Below are 19,103 nucleotides of genomic sequence, written 5' to 3' on the forward strand. Positions count from 1 at the left end.
CATGGAATCTAAAAACACTCATAGATGCAGGAAACAAACTAGTGGTTACCAGAGCGGACAGTGGTTAGGGGTGGGTGAAACTGGATTTGGTCTATGATTCCCAGCTGTGTATGTCACATACGGGATGTAAAGTACAGCACAGGGAATATATTGTATAGTCACAGATGGTACCTGGGTTCAGGCAGTGGTGATTTGTGTGATGTAGTTAGGTAGCTCTCCCAGCAGGGGGCAGTAGAGCCTGGGCTACAGTAAGAGCAAAGCAAGTCAGATTTTAGTCGGTTACTTCTATTTTGCACAAGGCCAAAAAGTGCAGTTTGGTTCATAGCCATTTATTTTTAAAGTTAGGTTGCAGTGAGCTGTCAGTGGAAATTAGTCCCTGATTTTGAATAAGATGGTTTTCAATCTTTGATTGGTATCCTAACTTAGAATGTTAAAGGGTTATGGTGCAATGAGCTTTTAAAAATGCTCCTTGTAGTTTTAAAAACGATGTGGAATAAGACAAGGAATTAATTTTAGAAAAATGGATAAATATCAGGTTGTTCTCCAAGTGGACAGAGTGGGCACTTTAATGCAAGGCATTCACGGCCCCTCAGACCTTCTCTGTGGCAGAACCACCAGAAACTAATCTCCCTTTGGTCCGGAGTCATGTGTTCACGCACGGCACACACCAGACACGGCCCTGGTGGGGTGCACAGTAGGTCGCCCCAGGGACTGCGTGCCTCAGCAGGGGCGGGGGAGGGGTGCGAGAGGCCGCTGCACACCAGACGTCCGTGCCTGGATGTAGATGGTGACTCATCATCCTGACGACGGCCAGTCTGTGAGCCTGAGGTGCATCTTGTGTGACAGCCAGCACCTCCAACCCTGAAAAATGAAGTTGAAGCCCCCCTGCCTCCTCCTGAAACTAGAAAACACAACCATGCAGATGGCTGTCCTTGCATGTCGAGGCTGTTTGGCTGCCTTTTTTTTCCTCTCGACTTTATTCCAAGCCCACGTTGTCCAGAGACAAGCTGTGCTTCCGAGTGGTGCTTCTCGAACTTGATCGTAATAGGATTTACTTGAGTGAAATAGGAATTATCCAAGTTATCAGGGATCTTGTTAAACTTCCGGTTAGCATACAATAGTTCTGGGCGGCACCTGAGACTGCCCTTTGTAACTAGCAACCTGAGGACCAAGGCTGGGCACCTGGAGGCTAAGCTCTGCGGACGGCTCAAGGTCCCCACGGAACACCTGGCGTCCCTGCCCAAAGTGTGGGGGGAGACCCAGCCCCTCCCTTCTGCTGAGTGGAGAATGTGCGCTGAGTAGGTAAGACCAATAGAGTGAAGTACATAAGCCGTAAAATTCCAAATCCCAGGTCAGTAGCATCATTTTCAGAACCACTTTAAGGCTATCCAGGAACTTGGTGTGGAAAGGGTGGTGCACAATTAAGTAATGCTTTTCTGCCTGAGCCCCACACCTGAGCAGGAGAAAGGCCCTTAAGTCATTCTTGCTGATCGCTCCTCCTGTTCGATTTTTATTTCTCAGAAATCAAGTGAACTCCACAACTTCATGTACAAACACACATACATTCGTTTTCATATTTTTGGTGGGGAGAAAAAACAAAAACTAGTCAATCAAAAACAATATACTTATTACATCTTACCACAGGTTTACACATTATGTCTGAAGGAACGTACCCAAGACAGTGTGTCTTTTAAAAATATACAATTCTAATATAGTTGTGCAATATATACATTTATATAGACTTTTCCAAAATGAATCAGGCACATATAAAATCATATTTTTATATTTACATAATGGCTACATTTTCATTCTTTCAGTTTCCAAGTAGTTTACATTTTTATGTGTTTCAAACTTCACCCTATGTTTGCATTTACCTCTGGAAGGTCAGTGTTTCAGATCGATTACAGCGGGTCCGTGAAGGCCATCATCCTCACCTGTCGTGTGTACAAGTATCTTGTGTGTGCAAACGGAAACAGCACAGACGGACAAGGAGATTCCTTCCAGGAATCCTGGTGTCTGTTGAATAACGTCTTAATTTATGAGATTTTCCTACACGAATTTATTGCTGTGTGTCGGAATAAATACAGTATAAAATTATACCTCTTGTAATAACGTTTAGTATAATCACTTGTGTGATTAGGATACTTTGGTTTTCGTTTTCTTCACTCTTCACAGTTCACAAGTAATTTTGACTATTTTATAAAAACAGCAGTGCCAGCTGGAAGAAAATCTCTGCCGGAAGTTCTCGTTTCCCTGCCGAAATGGACAACACGAGGGTCGCCTCTCCGCATCCTTCCCAAACTGCTTTCAAAGGGAGGAGCTCGAGGTGGTGGGAAAATCCGGCCTGAAGGCCATTTACCAAACGCACCCTCGAAAAGGGCGTCTTTCAAGCCCCGCACTCTGCTTAGTTTCAAGATGGCAATGTGGCTAAATAGCAACACAAACTTCTTTTTCAGCAATTGAAATATTTCTCCGATGAAGCGTCACTTCTGCCTCCAAGCGCCCGAGCAACACTCCTGTGCAGAGAGCGGCAGCCTCGGCCGTTGCTCTGGGCAGAGGCTGTGCGCTTAGGCTGTGCGTCGCCGGTGCAGCGGGTCACAGCGAGTCACGGTCGGGGTGATTCTGCCTCCTGGGAGGTGGACACCACGCCTGGAGACGGTTCTTGGTGGTCCCAGCGTGTGGTGGGGAGAGGCCTGAAACGGCGCTGAATGTCCGGAGACCTGCAGGGCAGTCCACGGGAAAGGGCTACTCGGCTCCACCCACGCCTCAGTAGCACCTCCCCCCGAGAGGCGGGACCTTGTGTGAGATGGTGCAGACAAGCGGCTCCTTCACTCCGTTTACGGGAGTCACGCTGCTTCGTGGAAACCGTGCCACAAGCACAGCTCCCCCAGCGGGCCTGGCCCGAGCTCCGGCCACTGGGCACACGTGACCGACCTCGGCCCAGTGCTTACACCAGGGGGCGAGGCCGAAGCCACCGAGTCTTTGTCCAGCACGTGTATATACATACAGAAGTTACACAGTTTATTAAACATTTTTATCAGCTTAATGACCAGTTTCTCCCCTCACATTTGGTAAATAAAAGTTGTATTGCAGTGAAACAGGTTTCATCCAAACTGCTGTCAGGAAAACTGGGCTCCGGTTCCCTAGAGAGCACCATGGCGGGCGGGCTACAAACCCTGGCCTCTTGTGGCTGTTCTTCTGTGTTTCAGCAAATACAAAGAAATGATTAAACCGTACACAGCTGCGAGTGGCGGGGACCGGACCAGGAGGGCATCGGGGCCCGGTGCACACAGGGAAGCACCTGCCGCCCCCCGACTTCTTTCGGAAGCCAGACCTTGGGGGAGACCCCGGACTTCTAGAGCCAAGAGCGTCCCTGTTGGGCCCCAACCCCGGCACCTCCCCCAGTGCTTTGCCCACGCCCTCCTCCCCAGCCCCGCCCTACAAGAACAGGTGCGCTCAGAACCAGGAAAGAAGGTGCAGAGGAGGAGTGGGGTGGCCTCGAGGAGGTCCGCTTGTCTGCATCGATGGGGGCTTCTCCAACCAGGGGCTCCTGGGCCTCGTCCCCACCCAACCAAGTAAGAAAGATCTCAGGCCTGGGGGCAGAGAATCTAGCTTGTGAGCAAACGTGCCCAAGTGACAGCCGCCACTGTGGAGGTTCAGGTCCCCAGAAGGGGACAGCACAGAGGCGCTCTGGCTAGTTCAGGGGCGCCGACCTGTCTCTGTACCTCCTGGCAAAGTGCCCAGCCGGCGTTCTTCATGCCGCCCGCCATTCCAGCCGCTAGAAATTCACTGCAGCTGTGGCTCCTGCTTGTTTAGCACTCACTGAAAAGAGCTCCCCCAAGTTCACCGGGTGTGTGAGTCGAACCGACGGTGCTTCCTCCTCACCCCCGATGCAGAGCCACTGCCCAAGGAGATGGCTATTTGGACACAGGTAGAGGAAGGTGGGCCACCGCGGACCCCTGGAGAGGAGGCAGGCTGGGGAGCTGCTAGAAGACGGGGCTCCTGGGGTTCGGTGTGGAAGGTGGTGACATGCCAGAGATGTGACCCCTTTGAAAAATTCAGAAGGTCCCTACCAGCCAGCCAGCCAGGGCAGCCAGTGTGAACCCAAAAGGAGGAAGGAAGTCTCCTGCCGCTTCCCCTGGTACGGGCTGCTCTCCTACGGACCATAAATGTTGCCACAACTTCCTGTGCTTTGGCCTCTCAACTCCCTGGGCCCACTGAACCGGAGACGCCCCCTGCTGGAGGCTTGCTCCAGCTGTTCCAGGTTTTCCTAAGTCCATCACAGCAGGAAAGCCAGGGGGGAGGGGTGGGGGTGTGAAGATAGCAAATTTTACCTAGTTCGTCAACAAAATTTTCCCACAAACTCTGCGACAACTTTGATTAAGCAGCGCAGGTTCAAGACTGTTGGGTTCCCCCCCCCCAAACATCAATATCCGAGCAATTATCTCTCTATACCAAATCGACCTTTTTTGTTGCTGCTTAAAAACAATCATTTTACACAGTTGAGTTTTTCCCCTCTTCCCCCCAAAGTCTAAGAAAGGTTACATTTTTCTTTAAGACACGTCGGGTTTGAGAGCATTTCACCTTTCTGATACAACACACATTAGAACGTAAGCTCTGGACCAGCCAGATAAAGATCACTTTCCGTATAAAATAACCCCCACCCGCACCCCCAGTTCCTTGTTTCCAAACTGACCTGCAGTTTTCTTAAAATAAAATGTCAGGCCAGTTCACCTACTGCTTTACAAAACACTGGGATTTTGTTTTAAATCCGCGCCAACAGCAGACCCGGCTGGGAGGCTGCCTGGCCACGGCAGGTTCACGGGGGATCAGCTGTTGAGTTCTGTCGTCTCGTCAACCTCATCGGGGTTTTTGGCCATTTTTTCGTATTTTCTTTTGAAGAAGCCGAGCTGTGGGACAATGTATAACAGTGTTACCATCTCTGGCTCGTTCTGGGCGGGGCCTGAGCCTCCCTTGGCTGCCACTTGCCCTGAAGTGGGGACCGCTGGGGCTCTGGACGGGGTGGTATGCACGGACTACCCAGGTGTCAGCCCTTCAGGGAGGAAATTCACTCCCGAGCTGAGCTGAACTGCGTCAACTCCAGTGTTTCAGGCTGTATTTGTCTGTGGTTGAACAAGACCTTCAGGTGGGAGAAGGGGAGGTGGGGGAAAGGTGTGGACAGGCCCAAGGAGATGACACCCTTCCTTGCTGCTTTCAAGGGCGGGAGGAAGACTCTGCACACAGCCAGCACAGCCTTTTCCTTGTGATGGGGAGGGGCCTGTATATTTGTTAAAGATTTTATTTATTTATTTTAAAGAGAGGGGAAGGGAAAAAGAGGGAGAGGGACATCAGTGTGTCTTCTGCACCCCTCACTGGGGACCTTAGCCCCAGGCATGTGCCCTGACCGGGAATCGAACCTGTGACCCTTTGGTTTGCAGGTCGGCACTCAGTCCACTGAGCCACAACAGCCAGGGCAGGGGCCCCATATTTTTAAAATAAGAACCCTTTCTTACCTTCCATAAAATTGCAACCAGAGCTAATAGCAACAGGATTCCAGCAATTACACTTCCTACTATAACTCCAGTCGGTACTTCGGCTTTCTCATGGGGTTTCATGATCGTAACGGGAATCTGCAAACACACACACAACAGCTGAGTTAACCAGTGCTAGCCCCCAGAAAGACGGCTTCGCCAATTCCCCAGTTCCGTACACGGCGGTCACACGACTTGCGCAGGACTGTTCTTCGATTACACGGTGCAGAACGACTTCTAGACCAAATGCCCCTGCAAAGCGCAGGTGAGGAACGGACGCTTTCCGGTTTCCCTCTTTTAACTGCACGTGTATTAGCAGATGCGCCACCCCTGATGACATCGGACACATTCATTATTTATGAAACAGAATTTCAGCATCTTGCACACGGTTTTACCATCAGGTGAAAGCACCAGGTCCTGGGAGGGAGTCAAAGGCCTGTGACCAAACCGCAGAAACAGCCCCTTGGAAGTGGGCTCCCAAAATGCTGATGTCATTGACCTCCCACTCACGCTGACCGGGTGGTACGCACACGGTTAAAAATAGAAGGGCTATCTCAGGGCTCGGGTTGTGCTTTACGGAGATGAGACTGCCCTTGAGGCGACCTCTGATTCTTCACGTCCACTTCCTGGCAGTCTCTGTGACTTTGTAATGGAATGACTACCCTTTCTTTCACTTTTAATGGTAAAACTGTGTAGTCGGTTTTTTTTTAATTGTAGAAAGAATCACAACCACTTCCTCCACAAAGTATTGGGTTGGCCAAAAAGTCTGTATGGTTTTTCCCATAAAATAAAAGACACATTTTTCATTTTCACCAAAAACTTTATTGATTTGGATATTTTGAGTATGTCAGCTGTCTCCTGTGTGGTGTAACATTGATTGTTCTCAGTGTCTTGCTTTGATCGGTGTCAACGCCAACTGGTCTACCGACCGCGAAGCACTGTCAGCGAGAAATCTCTCGCACAAAACCACACAAATCACTTTTGACATATTTGATCAGTCACAGCCCCTTTTCCATATACCGCATTCATCTTTTTGTATTTCAGTTGTGTTTTTACCTTTCTTGAAATAATAAAGTCTAAATGCTGAAAAGGTTGCTTATCTTCTTTCATCTTCAATATTAAAATGGCTTCACATGCCCTGGCTGGTGTGGCTCAGTGGACTGAGTGCCAGCTGGAGAACCGAAGGGTCACTGGTTCGAATCCCAGTCAGGGCACATGCCTGGGTTTTGGGCCAGGTCCCCAGTTGGGGGCGTGTGAGAGCCAACTGATTGACATTTCTCTCCCTTCCTTCCCCTCTCTAACAATAAATAAATGAAACCTTAAAAAAAATGGCCACATAAAAATGCACCAATCTTGATAAGTTTTTTAAATGCACACTAAATATGACAGCTGTCACGATACAGTCTAACAAAATTGTTTCAAATGAAGTTAAAGACAACCGAGTGCTACTAGAGCCGTCATACAGATAAAACCAAATGACACTTTTGGCCAACCCAACATATTCTCAAAGAGCTACAAGGGGACAAAGCCTAATTTATTTACTTGCTTACGCCCTAATTACAAGGGCAGAGAGCTGCCTTGCAGCGCAGAGCCGATGAGTTGGGCTCTCAGTCTGGCCTTTTGGTGGCCGTGTCTCTCTTCCCTTGTACCTTCAAGGGCTGAACTAAGGCTTTGTAAATTCGAGGATGCAGCAGTCACGCACGCACGCATGCACGCACGCACGCACGCGCCCGTTGGTTTCTGGCAGTCACGGCTCCACCGCTCTCTGCCCCAGAACCCCGCAGCCTGGGGTCCGCGGAGCTACAGGGGTCCCTGGGCGTGTATCAGATTTGTATCAGATTTTGGGCCTGGGATTCATCCAAATTTAAGAGTCACATACTAACCTATAGGGATAGGTCAATTTATTGTTTGGGTTCCAAATATTATTTTTAAAATTTATCTAATTTTTACTTGGATGCAAAGACTGTTTTCATAGACACAACAATGTAGCAGCCAGCCCCTGTTATTTATCAGTATTTCTCAGAGAAAACCAGGGAAAGAAAAATTTTTCACAGAGTTCCTTAACATTGTTAATTTGAAGTTTCACTTGATACATTTATTTAGAACTGCTTTCAAAAAAAAAAGAGAAAGAAAAGAAAAAAAAAAGAAAACTTCGGCAAAGGCCCAGGCATTATCTGGACACCACATTTTTCTAAAATGAACTTTAAAAATCTCTATAGTGATTTTCCCCCCAGTCTAAGTTCATAGCACTGTGAACTTGACGGTGACATTTCCTTTGGTTCTATTTCTGATTTTCCACCCCCCCCCCATGCTGCAGAGAGGGCGCGGTCCGCGGTGGGGGGATCCGGGGACAGAAGAGCGGTCTCTGAGGCGTGGACTCCCTCTCCCTGTCCTGAGCGTGGGACACGCCTGCTGTGACCCCCACTCTCAGGCAGTGAGAGGCCCAGGGCTCACAGGACACTGGCTCTGTCCTCAAGTTCACAGGCTGCAGTAGGGGACCGACGCCAAGCCGGTCTTGGGGGAGAGTCTGGAACTGCCTTCCAATTTCTAACAAAAGCTCTGGGAGGAAAATGCTCGGGGCTGTGCCAGCAGAGAGCCGGCAGGGCACCCCCGCTGTCTCCGAACACGGAATCTTCTAGTCGGAGTTCCAGGGTGAGGGGGATGTGACCCGGCCAGCTCTCCGAACAGGGAGCCTTTGTTTCCTCCAAAAGTACATTTCTTTGTGAAACTTTTGTTAATCAAGGGGAGCATTTAGAGTTTTCTAGACTGTCAGTCCTCATGAATGGACATTTCACGCAGTGGCAGTAAGGAGGCATACTGCTAAAAGAGAAAAAGAAGCCCTCTACTACTTAATGCCTTATTGATGAAGCATACTTCAGCACTTCTCTCTAAAAGTACTCTACGAGATGCTTCAGAGAAGCAAGACTTGGATTTTAGGGGCAAAGATCTGGACCCTTCTGTGTGAGTGGGAGGAGGAGGGAGGCCCAGGGGTGCTGGTCCAGGTGGGGAGAACGCAGCCACAGCAGCTGGGGGCCCGTGGGCTGTGCCTTGCACGGGACACTTCGTCTGACCCAGCGCTGCCCACGTGGGGGCAGGGAGGTGGGCAAGGAGCAGACACCTTGCCCAAAGCTCAACGTAATAAACATCAGGTGGTCAGCGTCTCGGTAGCCGACGCTGCGCACCTGCAGGTGAGAAGCAGCCCTACTCTGAGTTCTCAGAAGCGGGCCCTGCAGCCCTCGGGAGGGGTGGAAGCGCTCACCGTGACAGCGTTGTCCTCGATCACGTACACCTGAGGGTTGTAGGTGTCGATTTCCGCAGAGGCCGTCAGCTGTATGGTCTGGAAAGCCGACTGCAACACAGAGCAGAGGACACGTGTCATCCCAGCAGAGGTTCAGGCATGAAGCTCATCACATTTACAATTTATTAATCTCCCCATGGAACAGGAGCAAAGGCCAACATGAAGACTGGAGACACTCAGTGTCTGGAACCGGTGACAGGGGACAGGCCACATGGCGAGCGCCCCGGGACTTCCACGTGTGGGTGGTGGGTCTGCATAGCAAATGAACCCCAGACTCCCCAGGTCAAGGCCACACATCTCTCCCAGCAATGGCGACTTCAAACGGGGCTGCACAACAAGTGAAGTTTTTAACACGGGAAAAACTTAGGTTGGCAACATGAGGGGAAATCACAAACCAGTGTTTTTATAGAGACAGACTCATACAGACAGAGGACAAATGGCTGCCGGAGGGGAGGGGTGGGGAGACTGGGTGAAAAGGGGACTAAAAACTGCCAAGCGGCAGTTACAGATCAGGTGCGAAGATGAGACGTACAGGGCAGGGGGCACCGTCAAAACTATTGTCATCACTCTATGTGACGCCTGGTGGGGATGGAAGGATCAGGGAGCCCCTTTGCAAAGTACACAATTATCTCCCCACTGTGCTGTGCACCTGGAATGACACCAAGTAATACTGCGTGTCAACCGAGACTGGAAAAGTGAAACAAAGCACACTCGATTTTTTTTAACCTATTCCCTTCAGTAAGGGATATGACGGCGTGGGAGATCAGATTAAAAAGAAACAGAATTGTTCTTTATGTGTGCACGTGTGTAAACCAACGCTGCTCCACGGGACACTGGAACTCGACCAGGCACGTCCGCAGCAGAGCCCTGAGCTTGTCCTGTATGTTAACAGGGCTCCTCATTTCAGATTTCCTAATCTGAACGTCGCTACCAAAAAACACAGGACTCAGGGCGGGCCTGTAGAAAGCACATATACTTTATGCTGATGTTTCCAGTAACCTAATGTAAACTAAGTCAGCATGCCCCCCTGGATCTGTGGTAGAAAAATAAATCTGTTTTCCACCGGCTACATCATCGGTGTGAATAGTCTTTGCTCTGTGAGGAAATATGGGCCCGAGGCTTACTCTGAAGTAGAACGCGGTGCCCCGGCTTGAAAGCCCCACCACGTGCCCTGGCTCTGAGGACCCGGTTTTCCCGGTTCCTAGGGCCCGGGACCCAATGTGGTCCGAGAGGCAGCTTGCTGAACTCTCTCCGGGAGCCAGGAGAAGAGAGTGCACGTCCAGAAAGTGAGCAACACATTTCCTTTCCACTAGCTCAGTCTGATTCGTCTTCCTCATTTTCTGCACATGGAAGATTGCATCAGAAAGTAACTCTGATCCCGTCTCTGGAACAAATCTCACTGGGGGAACATGAAGGGTATGGATGCCCCGGCCGGGGAGCTTGGTTCATGGAGCAACAGCCCGATAAGCCAAGGTGGCGGGTTCGATCTCCAGTCAGGGCACATACAAGAAAAAAACAATGAATGCATCAGTAAGTGGAACAATGGATCAATGACTCTCTCTCTCTCAAAAATCAATTTTAAAAAGGGTATTGATAATGGTTTAATTAAAAAAAACGGTTAAGTGAATGCTGGTTTCATAGTCCCTACAGACTAAGAAGGAAAGAATTCCCTTACAAGAATGATAACCTGCTCTCCCGAGCTGGGCCTGCCGCACCAGCACCAGGACGTCTGCAGGGCTAGCGAGCTGGGCCAGGGGCACATCCCACGCACGCCCCAGACCAGCGTTCAGCAAGGGTTTGCGTCCACATGGCGGTCGACGGCGCCACCGGTTCGGAGGACTGCTTGGTCACTGGGTGAGGAGACTCCTTGTCACATTGCCTTGATTTGCAGCACATCAGAAGGGGGGGGGCACAGTAACGGTCCTGATTTAGGAAATGAGGACCATGTTCACACCCAGAGCAGCCCCTTGGCCTCGGAAAGGGCTGCAGACACGGTGGAGATGCACCCAGGACGACAAGTCTCAGGGTCATTTCTCGGTTTAACCATCACAGTAACCACGCTGAAAAAGCCTCAGTATCACACTTCTCCGGAGCGTTGCTCTCAGAAATAAAACCTTTTTTTTTCTGAAAACCTTTGCACAGATACTTTGAAAAGTCTGACAGTTAAAATGACGTTGCTTTAGATAAACTCAACAAAAACCCGATGGTTTTTACAGAGTCGGCGTGGCTGCTTTGACTTGCAGCAGCCGGGTGCCTTCCCAGCTGGCCAGTGCGCTGGGATGGAACGCCGGCTCCTCCGTCCAGGGAGCCCGGAGCCAGGCGGCGAAACCCAGCACCGACCTGCAGCAGCTGGGACGGTGGTATGAGGAAGGGCGGGCTTGGCACCGGCAGGATTTGGGGGCCCCCGAGGCTTGGGAGCAGATGCAAACTAACAAGAAAGCGAAATAAAGGGAAGGAAGCGAGAGGAAGCCTGACTTCTCACTCCACCGCCCTCACTTTTCCCGATTCCTCTTCCTATTATATCTTTATCCAAGAATGTTGCTTATATTTTGGTTCCAGGGACAAGTGTTTTGGGCGTGTAGTTCTCTAATCAGACGCAAAACTGCACACCAGGGCAGGGGGTTTGTTGGAGAGACCATGAAACGGTTAGAAAATGGGGAGTAAAGTCTGGTGGGTAAGCGCCTTCAGGACTGATTTGTTCATAAAAAGAAATCTGCCAAGAGCCACAGGCCCCCCGGAGGCCTCAGCCTAATTTCTGGTTTGCAGCCTCCATCAGAGGCACTGCTGCAGTCTGACTCCAGGAGCCTGTCTGCCTTCTAGTTTTTGTCCCGGACTCAGCTTCTGGCCCCCAGACCTCTGCTGAAAGCAGATAGCACCAGGGCTCCTCCTGCCAAGTGGAAAACACACTGACGTTGTTTTGGCACTTCCTTCAAATCTTCCGTGAAACTGAAATGACCTAAAAACTCCTGTGCGCCCTGGGCTTCCTCCAGAGGAGGGTGGATCAGGAGAAGCAGGCGGCGCCTGCTCCAGCGCAGAGAGAGGGGTCCTTCCCTTTGTCAGGCTCACCCACTGGGTGGGCTGGTGTTCCAGGAAGAGGGCAGAGTCCTGTGCACTTGGACGGGGGTGCGGCGGAGGAAGGGAGGAAGGCAGACGTGTCAGGAGCACTGGGAGGGAGACTAGGCAGGGCCCCCCACACACCCGGGGGGCAGCAGAAGGCGCCTCTGCACGGCACCCCGAGGTGTGCAGGGCTGCTGTGCAGTCTGAGAGGGGGTGCCCCGCAGGCACTGCGGGGACTCCAGGCCCGGCCAGACCGGACAAGCTCTGGAAGGAGAGGCAGCACTGGGCTTCAGGGTGAAGCTGCTCTGGCCTCCGTGGGCCCTGCTGACATTGGCCAGGGACGGGAACTTCTCGACAATGAAGCCTGAGGACTTAGCGACCCGCCCAGTGAAGAAAACCAAAACTCACTGCAGCGAAAGTCCCGTTCCAGATCCTGGTGGACACGTTCAGGAAGTACTCGGCCTTGACCTGCGGGTCCCTCAGCCAGCAGGTGACGTTCTGACAGGAGGCGGTCCTGCAGTTCTTAAGGGTGGGGTCGCGGGGGGGAAGCAGAGAGGGTCAGTGGCAGCTTCGAAAAAGAAGAGTCACAGTTTCAGAGAAGGACAGGGTGGACACAGGGAAGCAGGCAATCCCGTGAGTGATCTGTGGTTAAAGCTCTTCGCTCTGCCCCCAACTGGACCAGTCCCCACCCTCTGCCCAGCCGTCCCCATCTGCACGGAAGGCCTCAGGCGACAGCTGTGGCCCTGTGGAGGGACGTCCACCACCCCTGCTTAGTGACTGCTGCTGACGACGAACAACAACAAGTAATCCGTGCTTATCAACAATGTACTAAGTGAGCAAGTTACTGAGGACACAGATACCATGAAAGGCAACACAACTCAGTCACTGAACGTAACTGACAAAGACGCCTTCCTCGGATTTCAAGGAAGGCGACAGTAAAAGAATCGGCAGCTGCCACGGATCAGGGGAGGGAGGCACGCAGCGCGAGGACTTTTCGGGCAGTGAAATGACTGTGCGTGATGCTCTCGTGCTGGAGACAGGTCACCATACCAATCGAGTCCACGACCCGAGGGAACCCAGGGTCAGCTCTGGACTTTGGGCAATTACAACGTCTCAGATGTGGGCCCACCAATGGGGAGAAATGCACCGTCTGGTGGGGGGGGGGTTGGATAGCAGGAGGCTGTGCCTGTGTGGGGGGAGGGGAAGGTGGGGAATTTCTGTATTTTCCACTCAGTTCTGCTACAACTGCTGTAAAAAATAGTCTGTTTCAGACTGGCATATTGGCCTATAAAAAGGTAGCATCGTCCATTTGTGCAGCGGTACTGACACGTGCGTGTTCGTGAACTGTCCAGCGGGCAGCCGTTACGTTTCCCAAAACTTCAGTTTGTGGTCCTTTCTGTTGTCATGTTTGGTTTGTGCTGTTTCCACTTAGCAGCTGACACTGTTACGAAATCACAGCATTTTCACAAGAATAAGGAAAATGCTGAGATGAGTTTCTACTGGGAATCTTGACACATTAGATTTCAATTGCATTTATGGTCATTGCACTGTAATTACTTTAAAAGGAAACTATTTCACCCTCCTCGTTTCCTGCTTCCTCCACCCGCCATGAAATAAAACACTTTAATCAGCCTTGGGTGTGTCTCTAACCTTGATGCACGCTGGCCCCCCACAGGCCGAACAGGAATCTCTGAATTGGGGGCGGGGCTGCCTGTGTCCAGGCACACTGAGCCATGACACCCGAGGGAAGCTGTCACTGTGTTAAGTGGTCCTCACCAATTCTTTTACGTGCCGGAAATTTTCACTCTTGAAAGACACAGGAGAAGATGTCCGTCCTATTTTCAGTGGATTTACTTTGGCATCACAGCTGATGTCGCCAACCTACGAGAAAGGACATCCAGTTGGTCTCAGGAAGCAAAACAGTGTATGAGGTTCCTTTCTACCTGGGAGGAAGTCCTACTGTCACATGACAGTCCCATTGTCACACGGGGGACCCTTGGGCTAGCTTCGCTGCAGAGCTGGCCACACTTCTGTCATCGCTTGTGCAGACGGGGACGCATTCAGATGCTGCGGACCTGACTCACTGGGTGCTGCTGGATCTCACTGGTGCTGAGACAGACTTGCAGCGACAATGACTGAGAGTGCCTTAACTCAGGGTTCCCTCCAGTGGTTTAGGATTTTGACACGAGAACCAGCTCAGTAAGTGCCTGAGGACGGTGGGGGCCATGTCAGAGCAGGTCACAGCCCCCTGGGGGGCTCTAAACACAGACACAGGTGCTGGAGCCGTAGCCAGAGAGACGCCAGGTTGGCTGCAGGTGGGGGCCCTGGGCATCACTGGTGTCCGAAAAGTGACCTCGGTGATGGACTTGAGCAGCCAGGCTGAGGACGTCAGCTGGAAACTCCAGCTACTAATGGTGGCCAGGAGACGACATGTCCCCTACGCAGGTTTAGCCTGTCACCTCCCGGATGACAAAGCTGTCCCCGGGCTGTGACGGAGGTGGGTCCCCACCTGGCCAAGGCGGGGCTTCAGGAACCACTTGGACCATCTAGACTCAGGTGTCTGTTTTCTTACACTGACATCCTCCTTCCAGCAACTGTTTCGTGAACCGGCACCCAGGGTGCACGGGTCACCTTCCTCCTTTCTGTCTACGGTGCTTGGCCGAGATGGCAAACTGCCCCCCGCCGTGGGAGCTCCCAGGTTGAAGGAGTGCATGGTTACAGGCCACTTGTGGCCCTTACCTGATCGGTGTGGATGCCCGTCAGGTACAGCAGCGGGTTCTTTGCTTGGGTGAGCTGGGGGATGTGGATGGTGACGGACGCCATGCTTACCGGAATGCTTCCCGTGGCCACCTGCAAAGTACGGAAGGAAACTGTTTCTTATTGGAAAAATCTTCACTTCTACGATCTGAACCGGTGAATACTTTGTGACTTAGGAGATGGTTAAAAACATCCGCCATCTGCGGTGTTGGGCTGCCGGAGCACGAGGCAGCTCCCGATGCCGGAGTGGCCCGGGCAGGGCCTCCGAGCACCTCCCTGGTCCCCGGAAATAAACACGATCAGCACCTCAGGTAGGACACAGGTAGAACGCCCGCTCTCACTGGTGGGCAGTCTGTCCGCTCTGGCCGGTGCTTGTGTCCTACTGGTTGTTAAGCACTTTACTTATTTTTAAAATTTAATCGTAATGTATTTTTTTCCGTCGCCATTTAGTCCCCTTATGCCCTCCTCCCCCACAGGCACCGCACTGCTGTCCATGGGTGACACGCAGGGGAACAGTAACCTTAACCGACCTCCTCCCCATGCGGGGTCACGTGGGCCAATGCGGGCAAAGCTCCGGACACAGAGACTGGTGCGTGTTACACCCCTGACCGCTGCCTCACGGTCGCTGCCGACGGACTGACGGGTTCCTTACAGAGGCAGGTGCCCACGCCACGCATGTACATTCCAGTACCCGGATCGCAAATCAAGACTCGCTTAAAGGTTTTTTTTTCTTAAGTCACCAAACTGCAGGGTTGCAATCATTTAACAGACGAGTAAGAAATGTACAAAAGGAAATTGTACAGACTCAGGGGGGTAGATGAACTTTCTTTTTACTTTCCAAAGTTTCTGTGATTTATATTATAAAATAGTTCCTTTTAGATATTAATTGCTCTGTACATAGTTGATAATAATCTTTAGACTAATGACTGCATATACTAATAGACAATCAAATAGATTTTACGATATTATTAGACACCACTGAGCTGACTACAAAACGCACAGCTGCACACAAACCGTAAGCTATCGAATGGCAGCGGCCCCAAAGGCCCCCGGCGCACTGATCCTATTCTGGACGCTTCCACCCACACTAATGCCATCGCACCAACATTCCGTGGGGTAACGTTGAACGTTTTCTTTCATAACACATCCATGACCTCTCGCTGAGCCTGGAACCTCACATCTGTGGTCCATCTCAGGGACTCTCCGAGTGTGGCCGCTGGGCCCACCATCAGGGTTGCTGGAACTTGTCACAAACGCACCATTTAGGCCCATCGCACCTGGGACGCTCTGAGGACGGAGCCCAGGGACCCGCACTTGGGCAAGTCCCCCCCCCTGCAATGTCACGTGTGCTCAAGTCAGGGACCCCCAGTTTGTTTCAACTTCTTTTTCCTTCCTTCTCTTCCTGGCCTGAGTCTATTCTTTCCCCTCCTCCCGACTTCCCATCCCCATGACGGGTGCACCAACCTTAATGGAGAAGTTGAAGCTGGGGCCGATATCTTCAAACCTGCGCACCACGGAGGGGACGTTCCCATCTGGCGACACTTCATAAAAATTTATGTTGGTCGACCTGTTGTGAAGCCAGATATTTTAGTTTTGTTGTTCTTCTCGAAACTTAGTACTTCTGTCACTTAACTGTCTCTAGCACATGTTACAAGCAAAACAGTTTACATTTAGGCACAGAAACGTGAAATGGAGACACATGCTTATTAAGCGCTCGTGGCCCAGCGCCCGTCTGAGGCTAAACCACACTCTTCTCAAAGCCCCTTCCTGGGCTGCCTGCTGGGGGTGTCTGTGCTGTGCACTTGTCAGTTGTGTGGCCTCCCAAGTAAACACAGCCGTCGTTGCTTTGGGACTGATGGGGACTCTTCTCTCGATGGCCGTTACCCAGACCAGGGTGTTCATGGGGTAGACAGCTGGTCCCCACGGAGCGGATGAGTGGATTTCCCAGCAGAGGATCCCCCACTGGGTGCGGTGGGGACACGGCGGCAGAGCACTGGCTGGCGCTCTGGCACTCCTCTTCCTGGACGCCCGTGACACAGGAATGACTCCTTCTCACTGGTCCTCCTTCCCCTCCTTCTCCAGTTCCAGAACAACGCCAGTGCTTCTCGGCCGAGTTGGATCAGCCGGTCTGATTCCGTCAGCACAGAGACCACCCTTCAATGGCCCGCCCAGAGGTTTTATGAGACGAGACCTAGAGGCCCCGGACAGACCTGACCTCTCTGCTGGGGGGCTGCCAGCTGCAGTGATGACCCGGCCCGGGGACCCCACAGGACCAGTCACTTCTGGGGCTGTGAGGCTGGATTCCGAGGCGGCTTTGTGGGGGAGGGGTCGGGGAGCTGGGGAAGAGGCTGAGAAGCAGTATTTATTCCCACCACATAATCTATCCTAATTATAGAATAGATTATATTCCCTAAAAAAAATTAGGACGGTTTCTGAGACAGAGATGTTGGATTTGTTTTCTGAAAACACTGCCTTTTTCTTCTTTAAATGCCCTTTAGAAAAAAACACTTTTCCAAATTCTCAAAAGGAAAACACAGCTTAGGGAGTCCTAAGTAAATGCGGTATTTGTGATGGTCCCGTGTGTGAGAGGAACAAAGACCCTCCAGCCTTCCGTTGGGTTGGGGGCACTGCTGGGGCAGTGAAGCAGGAAACTGGCTGCCGGGGCAGGACACCCCCCTGACCGAGGTCTTTGTGGGGCCCCAAGGACACCCATTTCTAGGTTGATTAATAGCTTTGCTTTTGCATTTTGAAGAGATCTAACATTTGCCCATCAGTTACGTAGGTTTTCCTTAAGTCACTTAAGTGTTGGTCAATGTATTTACAATAGCAGTTAACTAAATCCAGGGGATTCCGTTTCAGAAATAATTCTACCACCATCCCGTTCCCAACCATCACATTTGCACAACAGAGCTTCACGTTTATACGGTACCAAAGTGGTTGTTAAAGGTTACCCTCAACAATGGGGAAGGGCTTTTTTTCAAAAAGCTTGCACAGATATTTGTTTAAAAATGTTTTTCTTCCCTCCAGCATTGCTTGTGATGATGAAACAAAATAAAAATGCAAAAGTCGAAGTATCTCATTAACATTAAATTGGTTACATAAGTTACAATCTAGCCAGGAACAGGATGAGTTGGAGCTGTGTGTGCTGATACAGATTTCTCTAGGGTGATATAAGAGCAAGGCCCAGAAAAGCTCTGTCGTTCGACCTGGGTAAACAACATGGGTGTGTGTGAGATGCTCAGGTCCCGGCAGCAGAACAAACCCGCATCTGGGAGGTGTTCTCACACGGGTGAGTCAGTCACCTGCGGGGTGGTGGAGGCGGGCGGGAGGAATGATTTCATTTTCTGTTGCGTGGCTTTCTCGAAGGTTTGGGTTTTCCATCCGTGTGCATTTAATGTCTTTCTTTTAAACAAACAGGAATTGTCTGGGTGGTATGATCAAGAAGCCACATTAGCTTTAGTCTTCGTAATTCTTCCTATTAGTTTTTTAAACTGTGTGATACTTTTTAAAGATCAGAACATCTTAGAGTCCAAGTTACCATCACAAAAAATACAAAACTGAGACAAAGAAGCACCACTCGAATCTTATACTTATTCCGTGGTAAAATACCTGAAAAACTGCTCATGGTGGAGAGTGTAGTCTGTAATACGAAGACTGCATTAAGAAAAAGCATTTAGGCCCTGGCCTGGGAGCTCAGGTCGTGGGTTCGATTCCTGGTCAGGGCATACAAGAAGCCACTGATTGACGTTTCTCCCTCACCCCAATGTTGCTCTCTCTCTCCCTCCCTCTTTCTCTAGTATCAATAACTGTATCCTCGGGTGAAGATTAAAAAAGAAACAGAAACAGTATCTAGGGAGGAAAGAAAACTTCGAGTAATGTGTCCCATCCATCACCCCGGCCGCTGGTGTCCTCAGTTCCTCCTCCAGCAGCCGAGGGGCGCCGGAGCCCGTGGCCGCTGATTAATTTCTCAGGGCCGGCGACTTGGACTGCACTTTGCTTCTGCTTTTATGCTCGAGACTCGCCTGGTGCAGAAGCATTCTTTTCCCCTTTGCTCATGCGTCTCGGGCTTAAGCATACTTTCCTCACTGTTTTTGCTCCGGGATCTGCAGGAGACCCTTCCCCCACCACATTCAGGGGCTGCGGTGACGTGGGAGTTGGAGAATTCCTGTCCCCGGACACTTGGCAGCCTGGCTTTTCGGGCACATGCTGCTGCATGCCATCCACAGTCACCGATCTATGCTGGGAGGCAGCCTCGCCAGGAAGAGAACCCGGGTCCCAAGGCCAGGAGATGGGCGTCCCCTGTGGCCCTTGTCCCTGCACAGCTGTGCCCCCAGAATGTCTGCCTCCAGAAACCGCCTCGCTTCTAAGCAGGAGTGAAGGTGACAACGTCAACCTGCTAGCTCCGGTGGTGTTTATGTGTCACTCATGTCTCAAGACACCTATCCCCCTGAATGATTCAT

The 19,103-nt window shown here is 51.2% G+C and overlaps 1 protein-coding gene across 1 annotated transcript in view; it reads right to left on the reverse strand.

Annotated features, from left to right (window-relative positions):
* Positions 1 to 1,497: 1,497 nt before the first annotated feature.
* The window catches only part of ITGA2 (integrin subunit alpha 2), a 79,864-nt gene continuing 62,258 nt past the window's right edge, over positions 1,498 to 19,103 (reverse strand). Inside the window, exons 24-30 of the mRNA XM_037145114.2 lie at positions 16,108 to 16,210; positions 14,626 to 14,736; positions 13,663 to 13,767; positions 12,295 to 12,408; positions 8,791 to 8,880; positions 5,514 to 5,630; positions 1,498 to 4,910 (exon numbers count right to left, since the gene is read on the reverse strand). Coding sequence (XP_037001009.2) covers positions 4,830 to 4,910; positions 5,514 to 5,630; positions 8,791 to 8,880; positions 12,295 to 12,408; positions 13,663 to 13,767; positions 14,626 to 14,736; positions 16,108 to 16,210 — 721 coding nt within the window. The 3' untranslated portion in view covers positions 1,498 to 4,829. The remainder of the gene's footprint in view (positions 4,911 to 5,513; positions 5,631 to 8,790; positions 8,881 to 12,294; positions 12,409 to 13,662; positions 13,768 to 14,625; positions 14,737 to 16,107; positions 16,211 to 19,103) is intronic.

Source organism: Artibeus jamaicensis, unplaced genomic scaffold (assembly GCF_021234435.1).
Source record: "Artibeus jamaicensis isolate MK-2021 breed Jamaican fruit bat unplaced genomic scaffold, CSHL_Jam_final scaffold_369, whole genome shotgun sequence".
NCBI lineage: Eukaryota > Metazoa > Chordata > Mammalia > Chiroptera > Phyllostomidae > Artibeus > Artibeus jamaicensis.